The sequence below is a fragment of the Grampus griseus genome (assembly GCF_964374135.1).
Source record: "Grampus griseus genome assembly, chromosome: 5".
Lineage (NCBI taxonomy): Eukaryota > Metazoa > Chordata > Mammalia > Artiodactyla > Delphinidae > Grampus > Grampus griseus.
Genome location: NC_138998.1, coordinates 57,781,733 through 57,807,716, shown reverse-complemented (window position 1 = coordinate 57,807,716; position 25,984 = coordinate 57,781,733). Strand labels below are relative to the sequence as shown.

Below are 25,984 nucleotides of genomic sequence, written 5' to 3'. Positions count from 1 at the left end.
TATACAATTACCATCTGCTTTTTCCAAAGGTATAGTTAAGTATTTACTTATTCCACTAGGTTCAATCATTCAGTAACATTTGCCAAGTGTTACTGTGTTTCCCACTGGGCTAGACTGGGAGCTTGTCTTATACCCCACTCAGCACAGTGCCTAGTACACAGTAGAATTTTAAAAAATGTTTATTACTTTGAATTGCTAAATGTTGTTCAAAGAAGGGTTTTCTTCCCATTGTGTCTGATGACATGTATTTCTCTCTCCATTCAGGTTCTGCACTGGTAATAGAATCACAAATGATCTACAATATTTCACTGAAAATGTAATTTTTGAAAAATACGTGAACAAGTGGAGAACATAAGCTACATTCGAAGTAGAAAAGGTTAGTTTTCAAATAATGAACTTAAGCCATTTCTGTGTCTTACCTCTAAATAGCAGGTACAAATTGGTTTATTTGCATTTTCTTGGTTAATCACACATTTTGGAATAATCTTTCCATGTGGAAGTCATTGATAACAGGATCTAATGCCAGAGACCAAAGTGCCATTAGCTTCATTGAATTGAAGCATTTTCAGAGGTTGGAGTCAAAGCCTGGGAATTAGAAATTGTGGGTCTTAGTTACATCTTGGTCACAGATTGGTTGTTTTCTTAGAAGCATACAACCTCAAAAAATTCAAGTGCCTGTAAAATGAAGATGAGAATCTTTGCCTCCTTCAACATCAGGCTTCTACGTGGTTTAATGAAATATTACCTGTACACGCCTTTGATTTCCGAGGATGGTGTGCCTTACTTTCCTGAGCTCTTAAATAGAGTGGCCATGTAGCATCGTGGACGAACAGGTAAATTAAGGCCTCTGGCGTGGTGGAAAGCAAAGTCTAGGTGTTTGTAAGAAAGGCTCAGAAACAGGAGAGGGAAGGGAGCCACCCTGAATTGGTGGCTCCTCTCCACGAACTGCGTGTTAAGCAAGGGTCTTTACTTATCTGTAATCCTTCGAAAATTTTATGAGATAAATAGAGAACACATTTTACCCATAATGAGACCAAACTTCAGATACCTTAAATAATTTTCTTCAGGGTCACACAAACAACAACTGGATGATGGTCTGTGTGCTGGTCTTTGTAGAATTAATTATGCTGTCGGAAGGCTGTGCTTTTGGTGCTGGCATATTAAGCCATTTACTCATAACAGTTAATAAAAACTAGGCGCCTGTTTCGGACATTTTTTCAAAAGTAGTGCTATACATTTTATTATTGATTACTGTCAGCAATAAGAGGAACTTTGAGCTTCAGCATGTTTTGCTGTATCAGAATGGCTCATAAATTTAAAAAGTTAGCCCTTGAGTTTGTCTCTAGATGGGACTATAGGAATGCTGTGGGCATTCTTTCTCAAAGTACAGATTAGGCATCAGATTCACTTGTGAAGCTTGCTGAAAAAAAACAACCCCGGAGCCATTTCATGTAGATTCTCACTCTGAACAATGTGTGTGTGTGTGTGTGTGTGTGTGTGTGTGTGTGTGTGTGTGTGTGTGTGTGTGTGTGTGTGTGTGTGTGTGTGTGTGTGTGTGTGTGTGTGTGTGTGTGTGTGTGTGTGTGTGTGTGTGTTTACACGCTCTTCTCTGAGATAGGAAGATAGTGATCCAAGAATGACAGGTTTCCCTGGGAGAAGACTCAAGCCAGTCCAGGGGAGGTGCATGAGTGTGGGAAACTCTATGAAATCTAGGTTATCTGTAAGGTATCCTGGAGTCCCTAAACTCTCCCTCCAGATGTACACATTTCTAAATTGGCTTTGGAATTGACCCGTTCTTCATAAAACTTGTGTGGCAGAGACAACACCTGGTCCTGACAGGTTATCCTCTCTCATCCGGGAGCATGTTCAAGTCAAAACAGCTAACAGAGGGGAGGAGAGAGCACTCTGGGTGAACATGGGAAGCAGGGAAAGTGAGAATCCTTTGGCAACAAGCCCAAAACCTTACCATTAAGGAGGCTGCACCCCTTTCAACCACCAGATAAGACGGGATAATACCTTCATGTTTCACTTGGCCAGTTTATAATGTGGCACTCAAAGGGAAGCAAGAGTGTCAAGCTGGTGTCTGCATTATCTGATTTCCCCCACACTGCCCCTGCTGTCCCCCATTGTGTCAGAAGTGCATTACTTGTTGGAGCAGTGAGGCTCAGCAAACCTGGAGAGTGGGGCTGGGAGGATTATGGGGAAGAGCAGTGAGGCTCAACTAATGTGGGGGAGTGGAGAGAGGCAGGGACACATATAACAGCACAAGCTCTGCTTTGACTCACATGACCAAATCCAGCTGAAAAGCCGGTTCAGATTTTAGTGTAACAACTCTATTGGCAAAAGACAGCAAGGGTTTTCCCCAAGCTGTTTCTTCAGAATTCAGAGGAAACAGTGCTAGAAGGATGTAAATACTACTCTCTTAATTTATTTTATTAAAAAGAAGTTTAAGTGTGTGCATGTGTGTGTGTATATACACGTGTGTGCACTCATTCATTCCTCCCTACACTGGCATGGAAACATGGAAGGAGTCTCTCTTGGAAATGGCCATACAGTGCTATAGGATAAAGCTATTTCACTGATATTTTTCTTGTCCATAACACACAGAATTTAATCTGATGTTCCTTCCCCATGGAAACTGGCAATATTCAAACCATATAGCATGGGTGTCTGATGAGGATTAGGGTGTATGAGGGTCCACAGCTTAATTTGAGACTATATGCAAAATTCTATATGCAAAAATAAACAGTCTGTGGCATAGCCAAAACAAGTATAGATTGACTATGAATTCTGAACAGTTCATACACTCATTCTTAATCAATATAGGTATAGTAATCACATTGATTATGAAAACTGATCTTAGGGACTTCCCTGGTGGCACAGTCGTTAAGAATCCGCCTGCCAAAAAAAAAAAAAAAGAATACACCTGCTAATGCAAGGGACACAGGTTCCATCCCTGGTCCGGGAAGATCCCACATGAGGCGGGGCAACTAAGCCCATGTGCCTGCGTGCCTAGCGCCCATGCTCTGCAACAAGAGAAGCCACCGCAATGAGAAGCCTGCGCACCACAACGAAGAGTAGCTCTCACTCGCCGCGACCAGAGAAAGCCCGTGTGCAGCAACAAAAAGATCCAATGCAGCCAAATAAATAAATAAATAAAATTTTAGAAAAAGAAAACTGATCTTAGAAAACCATAGGGATCATTTAAAATATTGACGTTTAACAAGTCTAAATAGATCAGATCATAAGTGATGCCCTTTTCCTCATCTCCTTATGAAAGAAAAATTTAAATTCTTCAGGTGAGCATACCCGAAGAAAGTGCACAGTAACTTTTACTAGAGAATTCAACTGTACTTTTAAAATGAACATTAAGCAATAATAAACAGTAATAATAAAACAGCTACCCTTTACTGACTGACTACTGTGTACCTGACATAGTGGTGTTTTACATATATTATCTTAATTAATTCTCTCAAAAGCCATAGGACTTAATGCTTAATGCTGTTAGTATCCCCGTGAAGCCGAGAGAGTTCAAGTTCACACAGCTGAAATAAGTGGTGGATTTAGGAATGGCACCTATAAAAGCCTGATCCCTGGAACCTGGCTCTTAAGCATTACTCTATTCTAGAACCACAAACACCTTCAACATAACCCAGAGACGTAGCAAGAGGAGTTAAAAGACTAGTCATATTGGGCTTCCCTGGTGGCGCAGTGGTGGAGAGTCTGCCTGCCGATGCAGGGGACACGGGTTTGTGCCCCGGTCCGGGAAGATTCCACATCCCGCGGAGCGGCTGGGCCCGTGAGCCATGGCCGCTGAGCCTACGCGTCCGGAGCCTGTGCTCCACAACAGAAGGGGCCACAACAGTGAGAGGCCCGCGTACTGCAAAAAAAAAAAAAAAAAAGACATCATATTGATGGATCTAGGATGAGGTTTTCCAAATTCATAAATTGGGGTTGTTCAGTAGATCACATAACTTCATTAAAGTAAATCAAGTAATAAATTGGGGTTGTTCAGTAGATCATAAATTCATAAATTCATAAATTGGGGTTGTTCAGTAGATTCATAAATTCATAAATTGGGGTTGTTCAGTAGATCACATAACTTCATTAAAGTAAATCAAGTAATCCTCCTTGCTTGCTAGGCTGATATTTATAAAGGATGCGCCAGGGAGATAAATTTCCAGTTAAAGTTTGTTCCAAGCATGGCTGTTCCTATAAACTTATATAAGGTAACCACCATCCCACTGTCAAAAAGACCCCAGAGAAACCTTACTACAATCTCTTTAGGTTACTTTTAAATGAAGAACTGCTATTTAGAAAAGAAATATACTTTCACTGTAAATAAAAAAGAAAAATACAGATATATTCAAGAAAAAAAATCACCCATCCATAACTCCATCACTGTTTAATTTTGTTGTTATATTCTCCTAGTTTCTGTGTGTTCGTACATAAATTTCTATTGTTTTTTGTAATTTATTTAGTTATTTATTTAGTTTTGGCTGCGTTGGGTCTTCGTTGCTACACATGGGCTTTCTCTAGTTGCGGCGAGCAGGGGCTACTCTTCGTTGCGGTGCACGGGCTTCTCATTGCGGTGGCTTCTCTTGTAGCAGACCACGGGCTCTAGGCGCACGGGCTTCAGTAGTTGTGGCTCGCGGGCTTAGCTGCTCCGCGGCATGTGGGATCTTCCCGGACCAGGGCTTGAACCCATGTCCCCTGCATTGGCAGGCAGATTCTTAGCCACTGTGCCACCAGGGAAGTCCCATAAATTTCTATTTTTAAATAAAAATTAGATACACCATAATAATATTTCATTTACTGTCTTTTCCTGTCAATATATTAATATATGATTTAGCAGCCACAACCCAGCTTCACATCTTATGAATTGTGAAACTTCAGGAAAATTGTTTAGTTTCTAAGTGCCTCCAATTTTCTTTTTTGTAAAATAGAGATAATATCAATATAATGTTGCCATAAAGGTTTATTTTTAATATTTGAAAAATGCTTAGGGCAGTGCCTGGCACATAATATTATAAAATAAATACCGGAGAAAAGTATGTGTACCTTTTAAAGAATTCTTTCTGTATTCTTTTGTTACCTTCCAGAAAGAGTCTACCAACTGATATGCTTAGAGCACAGCATGTGAGTGGAGTACCCATTTTCCTGCTCCCGTGGCAGAGTGGTTAATAGTGTGGGAGGTCAGGCCAAAATCTTGCTCCATTGTCCAGTAGCCATGTTATCCTGGGAAAGTTGCTTGACCATGCTAAGGGTCACTTTCTTTTTCTGTAAAATGGGAATGACAATAAATATCTGCTTTTTAGGATTGTTAGGAAGCTGAAATGAGATGATATAAGTGATTAGCACAGTGCCTCACATAGAGAAAGGGATCAATAAATGCTAACTATTAGTCTATGTTTGCAGTCCCTCCACATTAAAGATAAGGAAAATTAGGACCAGTAAGTATGTCATCCATGGCTGAAGAACTAAAGTAATAAGCCAAAATGATACAGGAAATCCAATGAGAGGGATATTTCTGGCTCGAGGTGATAAATTGTTTTGTGCCTTGCTGACCAATATGGATATCTTTAAAAAAAAAATATTTCCAGGATGCCTTCCTGTGGTTAGCGCTCAGCATATATTCATTAGTGACATGGACAGTGGCACAGAAAGTATGCTCATTAAACCTGCTAGTGTGAGGGAGCGAGGGCATGAGCTTCACCTTGAAAGAAAGAACCAAGAAAATATGATTCTACCAGGAAATGTGATAGTAGTCTACTTGAAGAGAAAAATCGGTTGCCAAAGTACCACGTGCGAAATGAATGATTATGTTCAAACCAAGAAGAAAAAGCTCTATCAGCCAATCTGTGCAAAACAACTGTATGATGAATGTAATTCTACAGATTAAGTTAACCTGAAAGCCTTGAGCAGATAGACTGAGAACAGGGTGGTGTCCTGCTCTTTTGGGGCACCCCTGATCAGCCTTTCAGATAAGTAACAAGATAGGATTGGGTTCCCTAATGAGGGATGGTCTTGCAGAGTGTAGGACTTCATCAGAGGGGACCTACAATACAAATGGCTAAAAAAAAAAAAAAAAGAACAGCATTATTCACTTTGAGGAATTTGTCAGACATTTTTGTTATTTTTTTAAGTACAGGCAAGACTCTCTTAGGAAGTATACAGTTGTTTATTTCCACTGAGATTAGAACAATAGGAAGTGGATTTCAAACTGAAGCATGGAAGATTTAAGTTAGAATGATTGAAAAAAAACTTACAATTAGTGTGAAATGTAAAACACTGCAAATGATTACCAAGTAAAACTACGTAATCTTTCCAGAATTATTCAAAATAAGACTTTTCTGTATTAGTTTCAAATTATTTTCGTAGGTGTTAACTAAAGGCAGGAGAATAGGCTGGGTAGACTCTCAAGATTCCTTTCTATGATTTGATGATAAAAAAGACTTGATCCTATAAAGATTGCTCTGGCTTCTTTTCTATTGAGGCTACCCAAGGAACAGCTGTTGCCTTGACAACAAGGGACAGTCTTAGGTTCCTCATATGCTAGTAGGAAAATGGCCAATTTTCTTGTTCATAAGAGAAAACGGTTAATGTGTGCATTTCTTTCTCTCTCTCCCCCACCTGTCTCTCTTCCACTCTCTCTGTCCTACCATTATTAGCCACCCTTACATGAACCTCAGTGAAAGAGTTCAAAGAAGATGAGAAAAAGGTGGTAGAATAGTTTGTATTTTCAGAAATACCCACCGAAACTTCAGAAACTCATTCACAAAAGACTTTGGAGTAAGGTAATGCTATAGGAATACCAAGAGATCAGCCTTCAATGTGTAGAGAAGAAAAACAATGGATGACATAAAATTCTTAGAATGTGGGCAGACACACTGAACAGATTCCAAGAGGAAGGAATCAATACACCTTCACTGATGTCTCAACATGGGATGAATGACATAACCACCACTTCCAACTATCTAGATACACGTATATAGACATCACCCACTTTTGACTAAACTGAGTAGATTGTATACAGACCTAGCTTTACGTAAGATTTATGTGAATAATACTACAGAACATAGTAGAAGAACAGCAGTTACTTCACATACAATTCACTAAAGTAATAGGCAACAATTAGTTCCCCTAGGACAAAAACCTTAGGATAATACCTGCTTTCTCCTTTGCTACCTGAAATGTAGCCAAATGCAGGCTAGGAAACAGATTGACAACTGATAAAAAGTGCTTTGAGTAAACTTACCCATATATTATGTGGGGAGCTATAGCTCGTTGAATTAAAGTAAGCCAACTCTCTGCAGTGTCTCTTAAAGCCTCAACTATAAGAAAGCCAAGTTTGTTAGCCCAATGGAGTGGTGCTTTTTCCGTACAGAAGCATGGGAGGCTCATGCTGCAGCTCTGAACCAGCCTTGTTTTTATACTGCGCTCAAATGGATGGTGTGTTACAGTGTCATGACAACACACATTTTCTTGTATGTTTACCCTACCTTTTTCTACATAGTGATTATACGGTGGGTGTGTTTTTTGTTTGCTGTTTCCCCACTACCTCCCAAGGATTTTTTTTTTGGAGGGGTGATATTATTGTTGTTAAAAAGTATTTTTCTTCTGGTTATAAAAAAATTCAAGCTTGTTGTAAAGAATATGAAAAACGTTCACAGAATAACAAAGAAGGAAATGAAAGAATCTTGGTATTGTTTTGAAGAGCAGTACTGAAAGCAAAGAAAGCCAATACCAATATTTTTTTTACTAAATGCTAGGATAGCATAAGACACAGGATATTACTTCCTGCCTGTTTTCTTTATTTTTCTGTGTCTACCATGGTCCCGGGAGAATAACACTCTAATGATGTGCAAAAACATGCAGGTACCCGTAGGCGATGCTATATATTCTGATGACGTAGAGTGGGATTGTCAAGCACGTGAGAGAATATATAAGGTTGGAAAGGCTAAGCAAAACCACATTTACACTTTGATGAGATAATGTTAAGGATATTTTGAAAACTCTGCTACTTGTGGCACAATATTGCTGGTGGATTTTGGAGCTAGCTTTTCTCATCCCAAGCCCACTGGTCCCCAATATTTTTCACAGAATGAGAAGACCATCCTCTTGGTTGGTCCCACTTTTTTTTTTTTTTTTTTTTTTGCGGTACGCGGGCCTCTCACTGCTGTGGCCTCTCCGGTTGCGGAGCACAGGCTCCGGACGCGCGGGCTCAGCAGCCATGGCTCACGGGCCCAGCCGCTCCGCGGCATGTGGGATCTTCCCGGACCAGGGCACGAACCCGTGTCCCCTGCATCGACAGGCAGACTCTCAACCACTGCGCCACCAGGGAAGCCCTGGTTCCACTTTTAAACAGTCACAAAGTCTTATCTTCTGCCTTTTTTCTCTTTCCCTATTTCAGACCCACATTACTGATCCGCTTTCCATTCATCTCCCCCATTTAAAATTATTCAGTGTGTCCCTATTGTCTATAAGAAAATATCTTTGTGTTGTGGTACCTTTCAATTCTCCCTACCTCATCTCATGTTACTCTCCCAGGCAAATGCTATCCTCAAAAGTCACCCCATTTCCCATTCAGTAGTGTTGAACTACTTGTAATTTCTCACTTCTCTTCACCGCTCAGGCTCAAGATTTTCCATATTATTACCTTTTTATTGTTATTCTCTCTACCTGGAATACACTTTCACCTCAGCTTTTCTCCAGGAACATTTATATCCCCATCTTTGGAGTTTCAGATAAGACCTTATTCTTTTTTTTTTTTATAGAGTGCATACATTTTATTGCTTTCTCATTGGCTACATTATTTTTTTTAATTTTAATTTTATATTGGAGTGTAGTTGATTAACAATGATGTGTTAGTTATAGGTGTACAGCAAAGTGATTCAGTTATACCCATATGAGTGTCCATTCTTTTTCAAATTCTTTTCCCATTTCGGTTATTACAGAATATTGAGCCAAGTTCCCTGTGCTATACAGTAGGTCCTTGTTGGTTATCTATTTTAAATATAGTAGTGTATACATGTCAATCTCAAACTGCCAATCTAGCCCTCCCCCACACCCTTTCCCCCTGGTAACCATAAATTTGTTCTCTAAGTCTGTGCGTGTTTCTGTTTTGTAAATAAGTTAATTTGTATCATTTTTTTAGATTCCGCATGTAAGCAATATCATATGGTATTTGTCTTTCTGTGTCTAACTTACTTCACTTAGTATGATAATCTCTTGGTCGATCCATGCTGCTGCAAATGGCATTATTTCATTATTTTTAATTTCTGAGTAATAATCCATTGTATATATGTAGCACATTTTCTTTATTCATTCATCGATCGATGGACATTTAGGTTGCTTCCATGTCTTGACTATTGTAAACAGTGCTGCAATGAACAATGGGGTGCATGTATCCTTTCAAACCATTGTTTTTTCTGGATATACACCCAGGAGTGGGATTGCTAGATATGGTAGCTCTATTCTTAGTTTTTGAAGGAACCTCCATATTGTTCTCCAGTGTGGTTGTATCAATTTATATTCCCACCAACAATGTAGGAGGGTTCCCTTTTCTCCACACCCTCTCCAGCATTTATTATTTTATAGACTTTTTGATGATGGCCATTTTGACTGTGTGAAGTGATACCTCATTTGCATTTCTCTAATAATTGGCGATGTGGAGCATCTTTTCATGTGTTTGTTGGCCATTTATCTGTACGTCTTCTTTGGAGAAGTGTCTATTTAGGTATTCTGCCCATTTTTTGATTGGGTTGTTTGTTTCTTTCACATGAGCTGCATGAGCTGTTTGTAAACTTTGGAGATCAATCCCTTGTCAGTCGCATTGTTTGCAAATATTTTCTCCTATTCTGTGGGTTGTTTTTTCATTTTGTTTATGGTTTCCTTTGCGTACAAATGCTTTTGAGTTTAATTAGGTCCCATTTTTTTTTTTTTTTTTTTATTTTCATTACTCTAGGAGGTAGATCAAAAAAGATCTCGCTATGATTTATGTCAGAGAGTGTTCTGCTTATGTTTTCCTCTAAGAGTTTTATAGTATCTGGTCTTACATTTAGGAGGTAAGTCCTTATTCTAATGGTGTGACTGCTCTGCCCTTGATCCCCTCCCACCTGGAGACAGACATGCTTCCCTGATGAGTCTTGATAGCTTGCCATACTGTGTGCACTTGGTATGCTTTAGCTCATTTAACAAAGGTTCTGGAGGGCAGCATCCTACAAGTTTTTCTCACTGATACATATCACTATCACTTACTACAGAGAGCATGTCACACCTTAGGTGCTCAAAGACTATACAATGAGAATGAGTGAATAAAGGAATGATGAATGTCTACTGTGTGCCTAGTGCTGGGGAGCCAGTGTTAAATCAGCTAGACCTCTCTGACCTATGTTGCTTACAATGTAATAGGGGGGCTCAGGGAAGTAAACAGAGGAAATGTCATGATAGCCGAAATATGATGCCAGGGGAAATGTATATAGGTCAGGGAAGGTAGACATTAGCTGGAAAAATATGGGAAGAGTGCCCAGGCAGCAGGAACAGATGTGCTAAGGCTTAAAGTGAGAGAGAACTTGAAGAAAAGGAAACAAATTCACTCGGGCTAGAATTCCCAGTGTGAGATGAAGAAGAGTGAGAGACGAGAGCGGGGAGGGAGAAGGCCCAGTTCATGAGGGCCTCAGAATCCACGTTAGGGAGGCCTTGGAGAGCTGGGGAGGGATGATGTGCTAAGATCTGTGGGTTAAAAAACTCATTTTGGCTGAGGCGTGGAGATGATATTAGAGAGATCGATTATGGAGGCAGTTACCTGTTAGGAGATGGCTTTTGTTGGTGGTTTCTCCACTTGATAGTAAACACCTTGAGGGGAAGGATAATCACTTTTTCAATTTTGTAAATTAAGGGCTTAGGTCAATGTTTCTTTAATGAATGACAAACTCTACATATGTCAATTATCATACCTCAGAAAAACAAAAATAAAAAAGCCCCTTCTTTTAAGAAGTTGCATCCCCTGTGGCTCATCTAGTCATTGGGTCAATATAACTACCTCCAGGTAAGCTGGTTACACAAAGGAGATTTAGTGGCACCTCCACCCTGACCTTGCTCGTGATAGATACATAAGTTGATTTATATTACCTTACCTTGCCTATGTTATAACTGACCATTTTTTTGGCTTTTTCATGAAGATGTCATTCCTGGATTAAGATCATGGCTTTTCCATGTTGCATAATCTACCTAAGAATAATCCATGCAACTCTGCCTCTTTGTGTTTATTCAAAGACTGGTGAAAGAGTTAATGAAGATATGAATTAAGGAAAGCATAAATGATAAAATAGTCATCTGAAAGGTTACTTCTGACTTCCCTGTATTTGTATTAGAATCTAGTCATTAAAGTGATATAATTCACTGAATAAAATCATTTTATTAAGCCTTTGGTCAGCAGATTATTAATACCTATATTATATATAGAACTCATCTAAAATTAGTAATTATAGCTCTCATTTTTCTTTTGATATAACGAAAAGAGTAATAGAATTTTCAAAGTATGTGAGAGGACTCTGTGAAATAACATCACAGTTAATCAAAATTTAATACAATAAACTAATAAAATAGTAAAAATGTTCTAATTTAATATTAGTAGTAGATGTCTTCTTCTTATCCTTATTTTATATACAATGACACTTTCAAAGCATTATAAATTTGTGAGCTAATAACATATCACAAATCTACAAAAATATGAAAAGCCAAAAAAATTGATAACTTCTGATTCAGATTATATGTCAATTTTCATTATTGTGTTTCTAGTAAATAAGTAACATAAATGAACTATTTGTAGGGTGGTGGGTGATATGGATTATTTTTCCTGATACCTAATTAGAGTCCCTACTTTTCTAAAACTTTCAGTCTTTCACGATTCACAATGAAACATTAATTTGTATGGTTCACTTAATCAGATTCAATAAACTTTGTTTATAAAATTTCATATACCTAAGTTTTTTAGCATATGTTATCTTCTAAGTGGTTAATTTACATGTTGATCTATCCATGACAATCTTACATTTAAACTTTCATTGTTAATTATTATCATTGTTATGGTTGCTTCACATTAATAGCAACTAACAATGTTTAGAAGAATAAAAGGGACTCTGATTTTGCATCTGGATGTTTTTTAATGCAATGACACAGAGTTCTGTGTCACACCAAAGATTTTGTCATTTTACAGTGAGAATGAGCTGGGGGAAAATAGTTGTTAATAGATTGTTAGGTTGGTATTTGGGCCACAATTATTTCTGGGGGGTTTTCTCCTTAAGAACATCTTTAATACTGCACCCAGAGATTTGACTCAGATGTCAGGAATAATGAGCTTCATTATAAAGTAGACCTTGATGATAGTTCTGGCTAAAAAAGAAAGAAAAGATTGAAAAAAAGAGGTATTTGTGGTACTTTACATAGACAGACATGTAGCACCATCTACTGGATTAGAATAAATGAATAAAATCTGTATTTCCACTAGCAAAAGTATGAAACTATGAATATCAAAGCTTCCTATAGCTTGATAGGAATTGGTTTAGCCAATTCTTTTGATTCTGATGATTGTTTTACTAGTAGATGAGAGTACTTTGCTATATAGGGCCTTCTTTTCCCCTCTGTCTTTGCATCTAGGAAATTTTTTTTTTTTTGCATCATGTGTACACACACACACACACACACACACGCATATCCCATTGTACCCAACTAAATCATGTAATTTTTTTTACAAGGCAGTTGTTGCCATTGGCAAAAGAAATTTTGTGAATGTAATTTCCCCGAAAAGGATATTAGAAAGTCCGTAATTAAGGTCTTTCCTTTACTGTTTCTCTGCAGTAGAAAATGTTTTCTTTAAATATAGTTAAGGCCTCCTGTTATCAGAAGAAATAAATCCTTAAAAATAATCCATTCAATAATTCATTAATTAAACAAGTATTAATCAAGGGATTACTATGTTTCAGCAACAATGATAAGAACATTAAAAAACAGAACAGTGATTTCAGAAATATTGCATAATATTTGTCTGTGAGGTAAGTGTTCCTTTGTAAAGACTTACATCCATCCCTTTCATTAACTGAGCAGCCAATTATCCGATATAGCTTTGTAAAATGTACAAGTTTGCAAAATGTTATAGATACTGGTCAAAATATTCAGCACTAAAAACATGTTTTGTATAGGGAGGAAAACTGTGGAACAGAACAATTATAAGACCTTTCTGACCTTTCAATGAGACTGTTATCTCATTATCCAAGTCATTAACTATTTCATAATAAAATGAATTTCCTCAGGAGGGAGTGAGTACCTCAGCAATACAATAGCAGTGTAAAAGCACTGCATGTTGCTGAGGTGCATGTTGTAGTCAGGGGCTATCTTGGAAGTTTCTTCTAATTCTGAGGTTATATAAATGCTCTGAATCTAGTCATATGGAACTATATTAAGAATGAATTACATAAAAGAAAATCTGAGAAAATGGAGACATTTACCATATTTCTGGGTAGGAAGACAATACAATAAAAGTTTAATTTCTTCTTAAATTATTATGTATATTCAAGGAAATTTCAATGAAAAATCCTAGGGTTCTTTGACCTTTTTTGAACTTCACAACTTGATTGCAAGGAAGTGTTTGAAAATAAATAAGAGTAGTTGTGATGGTGGTGATAGATGGTGTGCTTGGCCCTACCATAGTAAGAAGCTATGCTACTCAAAACAGTGTGGTTCTTTTGTAGAGATAGATAAATAAGTCAATGAAATACCAGACATCTAGAAACATATCATTATATATATATGAGAATTTAGTATACAAAAGGACACATTTCAAACCACAGGAGTGAGACAGACTATTTAACAAATGGTGTTGAGAAAATTCCTATTTATTTTGGAAAAGAACTATGAATCTATGTCCTGTCATACACAAACATAAATTTTATGTGCATTAGAATTTTAATGTAGAATATATAATTATAAAAGTACTTATATAATTATAAAAGTACTTGGGAATTTGGGGTTACCAGATGCAAATTATTATATATAGAATGGATAAGCAACAAGGTCCTACTGTATAGCACATGGAACTATATTCAATAATCTATGATAAACTATAATGGAAAAGAATATATATAAAAAAGAATATATATAGGTATAATTGAATCACTTTGCTGTACAGCAGAAATTAAGACAACATTGCAAATCAACTATATTTCAATTAAAAAAATAAAGTTCTAGGGCTTCCCTGGTGGGTGGAGCAGTGGGTGAGAGTCCGCCTGCCGATGCAGGGGACACGGGTTCGTGCCCCGGTCCGGGAATATCCCATATGCCGCGGAGCAGCTTGGCCCGTGAGCCATGGCCACTGAGCCTGCGCGTGCGGAGCCTGTGCTCCGCAACGGGAGAGGCCACAACAGTGAAAGGCCCGCGTATCGCAAAAATAAATAAATAAATAAATAAATAAAGTTCTTGGGAAGCTGAAAAAAAGTACTAAAAAATATATAAATAACATCTATAAATATTTTAATGAATAAACAATAAATTTTAATGAATAAATACTAAATCTTAATATAAACTTTAATATTAAATATATTAAACTTTTAATAAGAGTAAAATTTAAATAAATAAAATATGTTATATATAATACTTATATATAAATAAATAATATATAAAATAGTTTATTTTTATAGTCTTCCGGGCAAGGCTTTCCTTAGTGAGATGCAAAACAAAAGTTATCAAGGAAAAGACTGACAGATTTAACTATTTAAAAAAACTCCTCTTTTCATTTATGTATTTATTCTCTCAGCAGATTTTTATTGAGCATTACCATGTGCAGATATTGTTCTAGTTTCTGAATATAGTGTGAACAAAATGCATATGGTTCCTATTGTCATGCATATTATAGTCTAGTGGCAAATATAGAAAATAAGTAAACAAAATAAAAATATAAGTACTAATTATGGTGAATTAGTCTCAATGTAATTACTAAATGTGAAAATTTTGCTGTAAGACAGAGTAACAAGTAAAAGCTATATTTGATTGAATGGGCAAGGAAGGCCTCTCTAAGGAGGTTATATATAAACTGAAGAATATAGAGCCCTGCAGAATACTCTAGAACTAGACATTATGGAAGAAAATATTCCAGGCAGAGGGATCAGTATATATGAAGACCCAAAGGCTGGGAGACTCCTTGGTTTTTTGAAGCTCTAAGGAAATAATTAAAACAATTCAAGGTGGCTGAAACATAGTGAATAAGGGGAAAGATGGCAAGAGATGAGCTTGGAAAAAATTTGTCAGGGATAAGATCACATAGGATTTTGTAGACCAGATTAAGGATTTTGGATTTAATTCCAACTAAACCAGGAATCCACTGAAGAGTTTTAACTTGGAAGAAATCTGATTTAAGTTTAAAAAAGCCTTTAAAATGGTACAACTACTTTGGAAAAGGTCTGGAATGTTTTATAAACATGCCCTGCTGTCAGCAATTGTACTCCTTGGTATTTATCCAAGAGAAATAAAAACATATGTCCTTGAAAAGGCTTGTCTTGAGAGTACACATTAATAATTCTGAAACACATTTAAATGTACTTTGGGGTTCAAAAAATAAGTAAATGGCTGATGGATAGTGGGAGCAAGGTTTCTCACTGTCAGGAGGGAAGTTTCAAATAAATAAGAAGGGAAGGCTAGAATAAACTCTGTGGTACTGGATTGGAGTCAGAGACATCAGTATGTACTAATGTTTAGCTTATACAGATAGACACAAAGATGATTATAGATTTGTGAATTCTTGGGTTAGTATACATCATATATTATCTAGTTTTGTCTGCTGAGAGGGCCCAGAAGCACTGACAACCCAGTAACAGCAAACATGCCCAGAGCCCAGATCTTGATTTCTAAATGCCATTCTCCAATAAAAGGAATCAGAGCTCCTTGGAGAAATGGCTAATTCTCAGGCTGTGTAAGGGAAAATACAAGATGGCCCGGAGTACTTTGTAGGCCAGAAAGTAAGGAGGTGCTCAAAAAACAAAAAGATGAAGGCATGTCAAAGATACAGGGGCCAATGGCCAGAGCTGGAACAAATTGGGTAACAAAATAGCATAGTTTGGATTATAATCCAAAGTATAAAATATATATGAGTCCACAGTAATATAAATAAATAATTGAATAAATAAATAAATAAATGGAGAGGATAGACTCCTACTTACAGAAAAGTCTCAAATAATACATGTAGATACTCTCTTTTTGGGAGGTAGAGTGTAATCTCTCTCCTCGAAGGCAGACCGAACTCAGTGAATCATTTAGAGTATGGAAAGGGAAATAGTAGCTTTACAATGGAGAAACCTGGCAAACACTATCTTAACAAAATGATCACAGGTAAAATCACCAGTAATGCCATGATGACATCACGAGCCCTCTGATAAGATGTGATGAGAAGTGTATTTCACCTCTGTGGTTTTCTTCCCCCAAACCCATAACTCCAGACTAATTATGAGAAAACCATCAGATAAAACATTGAGACATTTAGAGAACTTCTATATGAAATAACTGACCAGTACTTCTCAATACTGTTCAGGTTACAAAAAACAAGAAAAAACTGAGAACTTGTTACAGACCAAGGAAGACTAAGGAGACATGATAACAAAATGCAATGTGGTATGCTAGATTATATCCTGAAACAGAAAAAACATGGATGGAAAGACTGGAAATCTGGAGTTTAGTTTATAGTAATAGGCCAATGTTGGCTTCTTTCTTTTGTCTAATGTACCATGGTAATGTGTGATGATAATATTAGAGGAAACTGAAACTACATGAGGGATATATGGGATATTATCTTTGGGGAAGTGGTGATGTTCCACCTCTTGAGCATAGTTTAGGTTAACCTGGTGTATGCATTTGTCCAAACTCAAGATATGTGTATTTGTTTGTATATAAATTTTACCTATAGAGGGAAGAATGTAAACAAAAGTAAACATATGCATAGTGAAGTCTTTAGGGGGGAAGTGTACTGATCACTGCAATTTACTTTGAAATGCATCAATAAATAACATGAATTGATGAGTGGATGGATAGATGGGTATGTAACAGCAAGAATAGTCAAACACTCATGGTAGGACCTAGGAAACATCTAGATCACGGGAATAATGGTGCTTACTGTAAAATTATTTCAGCTTTTCTATATGTGGGAAATATTTCAAAATTAGATGTTGTAAGTAAAAGATTACCTTAACTGTTGAGGGAGAATGGATTTCGGGGGAAAAAGAGTAGAAGCAGATTGTTGAGGATGCCATTGCAGTAGTGCAGTGAGAGATGATGATTGTTTGGAGTGGTGGTAGTGGACTTGGAAGGGAGTCATAAAAGCCAAGAGAAGAAAATGTTTTAATAGGGAAAGAATAGTTGAGCTGAATGTAGCCCATAGATCAGGTAAGTTGATGATGAACGTATCCACTGGAATATGAAGCATACTGATGGCAATGAGAGCAGTTTCTGAGGTGTTGTATAGCAAAATACACTAAAAAAAGTTAAAAAAAAAAACCCAAAAATTAGGAGAAAAATACTCATACACACACACAAACATGCACAAAGAAACTATAACATAAAAAACACTGCCATAATTCAATAAGAAGAAACAACCTAATGGGAAAAAATGGACAAAGGATATGATAAAGAAATTCTTAGCAGAAGAAATGTGATGTTCAGTCTCACTCATAATTATATAATTGTCAATAAACAATGAAAAACCATATTTTACTCTTTAGGTTGTAAAATATTTGATACTTCATAAGAATACTGTCATATTTTGTAGGTATGCAAAGACATTTTGAAAGATAATTTAGTGGTATCTATCAAAATAAAATTGTTTATACCTGTTTTCCATTAATTTTACTTCTAAGAAAATGTCATGCAGAAATACTTACATAGGTGTTCAAGATTATATCTTATTCACCAAATATAACACTAACTGAAAGATGCATTCCAATTTTGGAGATATTAAAATGTGAAAATAAGTATAGTCTAGAATTGATGAAATACAGTATTAGAAAGGTGTTCATTATAGCATTGTTTATAAAGTTAAAATTGATTGATGATACTGAATTTTAAGCTGCTATTAAAAGACCAAAGATCTAATATACTGACACGGAAACATAGCCACTATTGTTAAGTGAAAAAATGAATTTGCAAAATATTTAGGTTTTTATTTCTATAGGAAAAAATTAATATATGTATATACTTACAGCTTCATTTAAAAAAATGCCGGTAGGGGCTTCCCTGGTGGCGCAGTGGTTGAGAGTCTGCCTGCCGATGCAGGGGACACGGGTTCGTGCCCCGGTTCGGGAAGATCCCACATGCCGCGGAGCGGCTGGGCCCGTGAGCCATGGCCGCTGAGCCTGCACGTCCGGAGCCTGTGCTCTGCAACGGGAGAGGACACAACAGTGAGAGGCCCGCGTACCACACACACACAAAAAAAATGCCGGTAGGATAAACACCAAAATGGGGCAAACTTTTGAGAATGAGATTGGCATGGAGCTGAGGATATCTTTTCCTTTTACTTCATACATATATGTATTTTTCTTTCTTATAAAACAAAGATCATGTTATTTTTGCAAAACCCCAAATCTCTTCATATTTTAGCCTTAACAACCTGATCTGGATGAAGTTATCTATTTGAGAATGAGATAGTAAAAGGGTAACATCTACCTTAGCATTTGGGGATTAAATTGATTATTTCATGGTTAGTGACAAGGCTTGTAAAACTTTGGGCTTTATTTCTAAATCTGAATGAATAATGATAGGGTTAGAATCTGGAAGCTGTAGAATTATAAAAGTGGGAGGAAATGGATGATAGGAATACTGTGGTGATGAGGGGGAGAAGCAGGGATATTGTTTAAAGGCAGAAAGGTAGAATTTAGAGGATGCATGGACATTTTGTCCAAAATTCAACATTGTATAATCATTATCCTGAAATTCAGGAAATAGAAGCCTTGAGATATGGGAAATGGGATTCTTTGCAGGGATTTGGCTGCCAAAGTTCTTATGTCCTTGGGGCCTACAGAAGTACCCAGCAAAGACAGCTGCAGTCATACATTTGGCAGCTACAGCTGACACTGAGAGGGGTGGATCAACAGATTGGCACAGGCGAAGGCAGCTGCCTCAATATTCACATTTTAAAATAATCATTAAACAAGGGACATTGCCATAACAATTTTTAAATATAAATAACAATATGTCATCTTAATATATGCTAGATATTAACATTTTCATTAGTAGTGTTGATTAAACTATTATAAAATAAAAGATGATCTCTATTAAGGTTATTTAAGCTGTAAAAGTCCATTATTCCATATAGGTCAACTTTCCCTCTACAAGCTCTCTTTCTCTTAACCACCTTGGAAATTTAGGCATTGTAGAACTGGAGAATAAAATGCCTTGCTAACTCTAGACTTTGAAGACACTATCTCTAAGTCCATAATGCTAAATATATGGAAAACCATGTAAGCACAAAGAGACAAAGCTACAAAAGATTTCAAAAGTATAGCGACAAACCAAGGGTAAAAAAAGACATTTTCAAGACATTTGAGGAAATATGAATATGAAAAGATACTGATCATGAAGAGTTATTTTGATACTGTTAATTTTGTCAGATGTGATAATGATAGTGTTTATGTTATAAAACGTAAAACATTAGTGATACATGCTCCAGTAGTTATGGGTGACATGTTATGTTTGTGATTTACTTTAAAATGCTTCAGCAAAAGATCCAGATGAAACTAATATGGCAAAAAAAAAAAAAAAGAAAGAATGTTAAGTCATGGTGATAAGTATATAGGGGTTCATTATACCCTGCTCTCTATTCTTACATATATTTAAACTTTTTATAATAAAAAAGGTTAACAATGAACAGGTAAAATAAAATTGAAAAGGGCAAAAAAAGCTACATATATTTGACTATTGGATAAGCAAAATTAATTGGTCCTCACAATGAAGTGGTAGAGTATTCCAGCCAACAACACCCCTCATTGCAGACAGCATAGTTTGAGACCTGTTTCCTAGTTTAGGTCCTGCTTACTTTACCCACTTCACCTCAGGGAGCTTCACTTCATTTATCTAGGAAATGAAAGAATTAGGTTAGTTCACTGTTTTGTGCTTTCCAGTTCTGAGAAGCGGGTACATAAAACACGGGTCATAAACTCAAACTCCTACCGGTGCCAAGCAGTTAATTCAAATGAGTGAATTGGTAAAGTGCTTGCCAGTCTAAAGCGGTTAGACTTTTTCGAGTTTAGGAAGAAATATAGGTTTCTGTGTGGAATTAAAGATGTGTAAATGCTAACAAATGAAAATGTAAAGAAAATAGGGACTTCCCTGGCGGTCCAGTGGTTAAGACACTGCGCTTCCATTGCAGGGGGCACGGGTTTGATCCCCGGTGGGGGAACTAAGATCCCACATGCTGCCTAGCCAAAAAAAAAAAAAAAAGGAAATAAAGGTGTGGGAACTCTGCGCTGCAGGTTTGCCATCTCGGGGCAGTTCACGACTGCGGTCAACTAGGACTCTGCAACCGGGCAGAAGACCATTGGGTGGGAGACCAGAAGTTAAAACAGACGAAGATCAAAACATCCAGCAATGATTCTAGGGAGTGAATTGTGCTTCAAAATACCTGTCTACTTCAGCCTACAAGATTTCATCTACTAATGAAACTCAACAAACGCCACTTGAAAGGAAAGCTAGGTTTATTCTTTTCGTTAGCGCTCATCTTCCGCCCGCGATCGCAGCTGCGTAGCGCAACGCAGGTCCGGTGCCCTGTGGTCCCCTGGAGACTGCAGGCGCCACCGATTCTATGCCTCCCGGGAGCGCCGAAGGGGCTAACCGGAGCCGCACATTGAAGGACTGTTATGCCGGTACCTGGCAATCCCAAGGAACCTCTGGAGGAGTAAGTTGATTCGCTTCGCTGGGTGCCCAAGAAGAAAAAGTTGCACTGGATCCTGGGAAGGAGTTCTCAACCGGAAGATATGCCTGGGCGCTTCCTGTTTGGTAACTAAGGGCGCGAAACGGTTGCTAGAGCTCCAGTAGCAACTACCCCGGAGCTTTGCGAGTTCCTTGGGTTGCCTCAGGTGCCGCTCACGGGCGATACGAGAAGGTGGATCTTACCTCTGCACCTTTTCTGAGGTCCCCTATCTGTTTGTCATCATGAGTAGTGAATTCCTGGCGGAGCTGAATTGGGAGGAAGGGTTCGCCATCCCGGTGGCGAACGAGGAGAACAAGATACTGGAAGATCTGGTAAGGATCAGGTGAAGAAGGCGGGGGAAGAAGGGGTCTGTTGGGGGACGTTTTCTAGTTGGCAGAAATACCCCAACCCTTTTATTTCTCTCCGTTCTTTCCCTAATCCCATCTCTTCTCGGTCTACCTCTCTCCGGCAGCATCTCCTTCTTCCCTCACCTGCTAGCCCTTTTCGGTACTTGCTAAAGCATTAAAATCAATCAATCAATCAATCAATCAAACTGAAACTATAATAGATATTCACAACTATAAAGCTTGAAACTTTACTCTCTCCTCCTCTTCCACCCCTTGCACTCATTTCTAGCCTCCTGAGCAGTAGAGGAAAGGCTGGTTCTCGCGCCCGCCTTTTCCTTCCTCAGAATTGAGCGCAGTTTGCAAAGGGACTTCTGAGGTTTGCGTAGCGACAGTTATTTGCGGATGTTTGTAAACAAAACATGTTATGGTTGACATTTCTTTTTGAGTTACTGCCTATGATGTTTAAAGTGACTCGAAGAAATGTTTTTAAGAGGGATGTTCTAGTAAGTACGTATAATGTGCAATTTACAGCTTTTCAAAGTGAGGATTAAGTTGTCACAGAAATATATAAAATATTTTTGTAAGGAGTATTTTACACCAGCTTGCAACAGTGCATGGTAGTTGTTAAAAATAAAATTGCAACCAGCTCAGGAAACTTTGAAAATCAGTTAGCAGTCAGTCTAAAGTTCCATCACATGGCAATGTGTTGTGTGGAAGAGGGTCCAAGAAGACCGATGATGTTTACACTACTTTAGAGAATGGAAGAGAAGGTTCCTCTGAGAAATGAAAATGAAAATCTTCCACTTTGTTTTTTGAAAATATGTTTTTCAAACTCTTCTGACTTATTTACTTATATCTAATGTAGATGGCTTCAGATTTTGTTTTTTGTTTTAAGTGAAGGGCAGCATTAGGAAATATAAGAGATCTAGCACTGAGTACTGAGGACTAATAATAAGTATCCAGTCTTGGGTTCTGATCCTGCTTACGAGCACTGAGTCCATTTCTTCTTCTGTAAACTGGAGATTAGTAAAATAATTATCTCACAGGGTTGTTACACAGCTCTAAGGACTTTAATATAGGTTAAGTTCCATTCAAACGTTAGTTTTTGGTATTATTGCCATAATATTTGTCTCACAGGACTTTATATACATATTACTTGTATTAGCTATTTAAAAAAATATTAAAGAGCAATAAAAAGAATAATGAGGGCCATAATCACTTCACCTGAATAAACTCCAATATTAAAAAAGCAACTCTTGAAAGTTTAAGATATTCAAACAGAAGAGAAGGGTATAAAATAAAAAATTCAAGATATTCCCTCCCCAAAGTACTCACTGTTGACCGTAGAAGTGGCTATCATGGCTTTAAACAAATATCCCAGACATCATGGTCTACAGGTATACAGATAGAAAAGACAGGAGTATTATAAAACTGGGATCCTATTACATGTGCTGCTTTTAACATAGAAATTTAAATTTAATTTTACTTGTGTTTAAAAGGAGAAAATGAACGGAATTGTTGAATTTCAGTGAGTATTACTTGGTTATAAGAGATAATGGTTGCTAAAGATTTCTTTAACATTAAGAAAAACTAAATGGTTAAATTAATTGTTTTTAAAAAACTTCTTTGCTTCATTTGTAGACAGTATGGGTTGACTTCCTGATCTTTCATTTCTCATCTTTGAAATGAAGAAATTAGCTCTCTTACCCTTCCTGCCACCTTCTTTTCCCCATTAAAAATAGTGGTTTTATTATTTTTATAATATCAAGGTTTATTTTATTTTCATTCTATTCAGTGCCCTTAATTTACTGCAAGTGTTTAGTCTTATATTTAAAATGATTTAATGGTTGTTCATGCAGCCACTTTTACTATGTTTACCTTTTTTTGAATTTTTCACTTTGATTCATCTTTTGACTGGTTGGGTACTATCCATGTGTGGGTTTCAAGAAGGACCCACAGTACTGTGCTTTCAATTCCTCACATCCCTGGCTGCCAGTCTGGTTCCTTGCATTGCCAACTTTACATTTATAGTCCTTAAATCGTAGTATCAGATCTTCAAGATACTTTCTCTCTCCCCCTACTCCTTCCTCCTGGAGTCCTGTGTTTCCCAGTATGGACTATTTTCCCACAGACCTATTTCCCAGCTGTTAACTTGAGAATTCCCTTTCCTTTACTGGGTTGACGCTCTATTTCCTACATCACATAGCTTCTTTTTTCTCAGATTATTATTCTCTTATTTTAATGAAATACTTTCTTGTGTCTCCCTAAGAAGGGTCTATGGGAGGTAAACACTGTGATTATCTTCACATATGATGGTCATTTGGCTGGGTAGAAGATCCTAGAATAAAAATAATTTTTCCACAGAATCTGGAAAGTATTGCCCTATTATCTTCCAGCAGTGTTGTTGTTGGTGAGTAATCTGATATTAAAATGATTTTCATTTCTTTGTAGCTTACTTTTTTAATCTCTGGAAGCTTTTAGGGTTTTATTTCATCTTTACATAGAAATTTTAATTTTGGCAACTGTATCAATCATATTTTTAATTTTCAGGTTATTTGCTTATTGCTTTTTTGTATCACATGGTCGTGTTTTAGGAGTACATTATCATTTACAATCTCTGAGTGTGTATGTGTCTGTGTGTGTGTGTTTAGTTCTTGTCTTTTGTGTCCTGAATTATCTGTTTTCTTTGGGATCTTTTTGTTTGTTTATCTTGATGTCCCTCACATTATGTAAGTTTTCAATATATATCTGGTGGTCCTTGCATGTCCTTTTATATTGAAGAAAGAGGCAATAAAATGTTGTTTGGGAACTCTATGGGGAAGGAATTATCAAGTTGTGGTGAGTTAATCATTATGCTTTCATTTAAAAAGCAGATGCTTTTGCTCTGGGTTCATTATGCAATGATAAAAATCATAATTGATGAAGAAAATAAAAGTGATAAAGCACCAAACAACACAACAGCTAAATATGTAAAAGTAAAAGCTTTTATAAATGCAAGTAGGCCTTGACAAAAATATGTAGTGAGATACTTCAATATTTACTTCCTCAGAATTAGACAACTCTAATAGACAAAAATAAAGATATAAAAGATATGACTAATACAACAAAAATAAGAACATAGAGAACATATATCCCTTAAGTAGAATATGTTCATAAAGCATTTACAAAGGTAGATTATGTACTAGACCAGAACAAAAACCTGAAAATGAGTGATCAACCTTAAATACAGTAGGCTAAGTGAAATAAGCTGGACACAAAAGGACATACTGTATGGTTCCACTTATATGAGATAACCTAGAGTAGTCAAATTTGTAGAGACACAAAGTAGAATGGTGATTTCCAGGGGCTGGGGGTAAGGGGAATGGGGAGTTGGTATTTAATAGGTACAGAGTTTCAGTTTGGGAAGATAAAAGATTTCTGGAAATTGATGGTGGTGATGGTTGCACAACACGTGGATATACATAATGCCACTGTACTTAACGGACACTGAGAAAGGGTTAAAATGGTAAATTTTATGTTATATATATTTTATAACAATTTAAAAATGAGTGATGGAAAATTTTTAGGTCACATTTTCTGATCATAAGCCAATAGAATTTATAATAAACAATTAAAAAAATTATCTGCCATTGTTAGGAACTGAATACTTGCGTGCCTTCCCCACCCCCCCCACCCCTGCCCCATTCATATGTTGAAGCCCTACTCACCCACCGCAAACGCCTCCCCCCCCACCGTGTGATGGTATTTAGAGGTGGGGCCTTTGGGAGGTAATTAGGTTTACATGAGGTCATGATGGCGGGGAAGGGAGAGCATGGGATTACTGTCCTTATGAGAAGAGGAAGAGAGACCAGGGCTCTTTCTGTCATATGAGGACTCTGAGAAGGCAGCCATCTGCAAGTCAGGAAGAGAAATTTCACTGGAACGGAATTGTCTGGCACCTTGATTTTGGACCTCCTAGCCTCCAGAACTGTGAGAAATAAATTTCCATGTTTTAGCCACCCAGTCTATGATATTTTGTTATGGCAGCCTGAGCTGACTAAGAGACCCATCTTAAATATTGATACTTAGGTGAGTTTCTCAGAAATATATTTCTGGGTAGCTTTATATCAAAGAGAAATTGAAAGGAAAAAAATCACCTTTTAGAGAACAGTAAAAGGGGACTGCTTCATACCCACACCCACGGGAAACGGCAAAAATCTTAGAGAAAACTTATAGCCTTAACTGCCTTTATTTTAGATCAGTGTCTTAGCCTGGGTTACTACACCAGAGTAACATAGACTGAGTGACTTAAAAAACAGACGTTTATTTCTCACAGTTATGAAGGCTAGAAGTCAGGATCAGGGTGCCATCACAGCTGAGTACCTATGAGAGCCCTCTTTCTGGCTTGTAGATGGCTGCCTTCTGGCTCTGTTCTCACATGGCTAAGAGAGAGAGTGAGCTCTGGTCTCTCTTCCTCTTCTTCTAAGGACACTAATCCCATCATGAGGGTCCTACCCTCATGTCATAGTTTAAACCTACTTACCTCCCAAGGGCTCCACCTCCAGATAATATCACATTGGGGATTAGGGTTTCAATATATGAATTTGGGGGTGACAAATATTTAGGTCATAAAAATCAGTAAGACAAAAAGTAAAGAAACTAAGAACTCCTCTTAATAAGTTTTAAAAAAGAACAATAGGGCTTCCCTGGTGGC

The 25,984-nt window shown here is 37.3% G+C and overlaps 1 protein-coding gene and 1 long non-coding RNA gene across 4 annotated transcripts in view; one reads left to right on the top strand and one right to left on the bottom strand.

The window, feature by feature from the left end:
• Positions 1 to 450: 450 nt before the first annotated feature.
• Positions 451 to 20,995, bottom strand: LOC309822426. 3 transcript variants are annotated; one of them, XR_014296731.1, is made up of 4 exons: positions 20,902 to 20,995; positions 18,240 to 18,414; positions 5,096 to 5,280; positions 451 to 585 (listed from the first exon to the last, which is right to left on the bottom strand). It is a non-coding gene; the product is annotated as an uncharacterized lncRNA (long non-coding RNA). The 3 variants fall into 3 exon arrangements; XR_014296732.1 differs by lacking the exon at positions 5,096 to 5,280 and having other exon boundaries at positions 510 to 585; XR_014296733.1 differs by lacking the exons at positions 451 to 585; positions 5,096 to 5,280 and adding an exon at positions 12,262 to 12,396.
• Positions 20,996 to 21,186: 191 nt separating this feature from the next.
• The window catches only part of CCDC39 (coiled-coil domain 39 molecular ruler complex subunit), a gene marked incomplete at its 5' end in the record, with an annotated part of 46,590 nt that continues 41,792 nt past the window's right edge, over positions 21,187 to 25,984 (top strand). The window contains one exon of the mRNA XM_082654506.1: positions 21,187 to 21,276. Within this exon, the coding sequence (XP_082510632.1) occupies positions 21,187 to 21,276 (90 nt within the window). The remainder of the gene's footprint in view (positions 21,277 to 25,984) is intronic.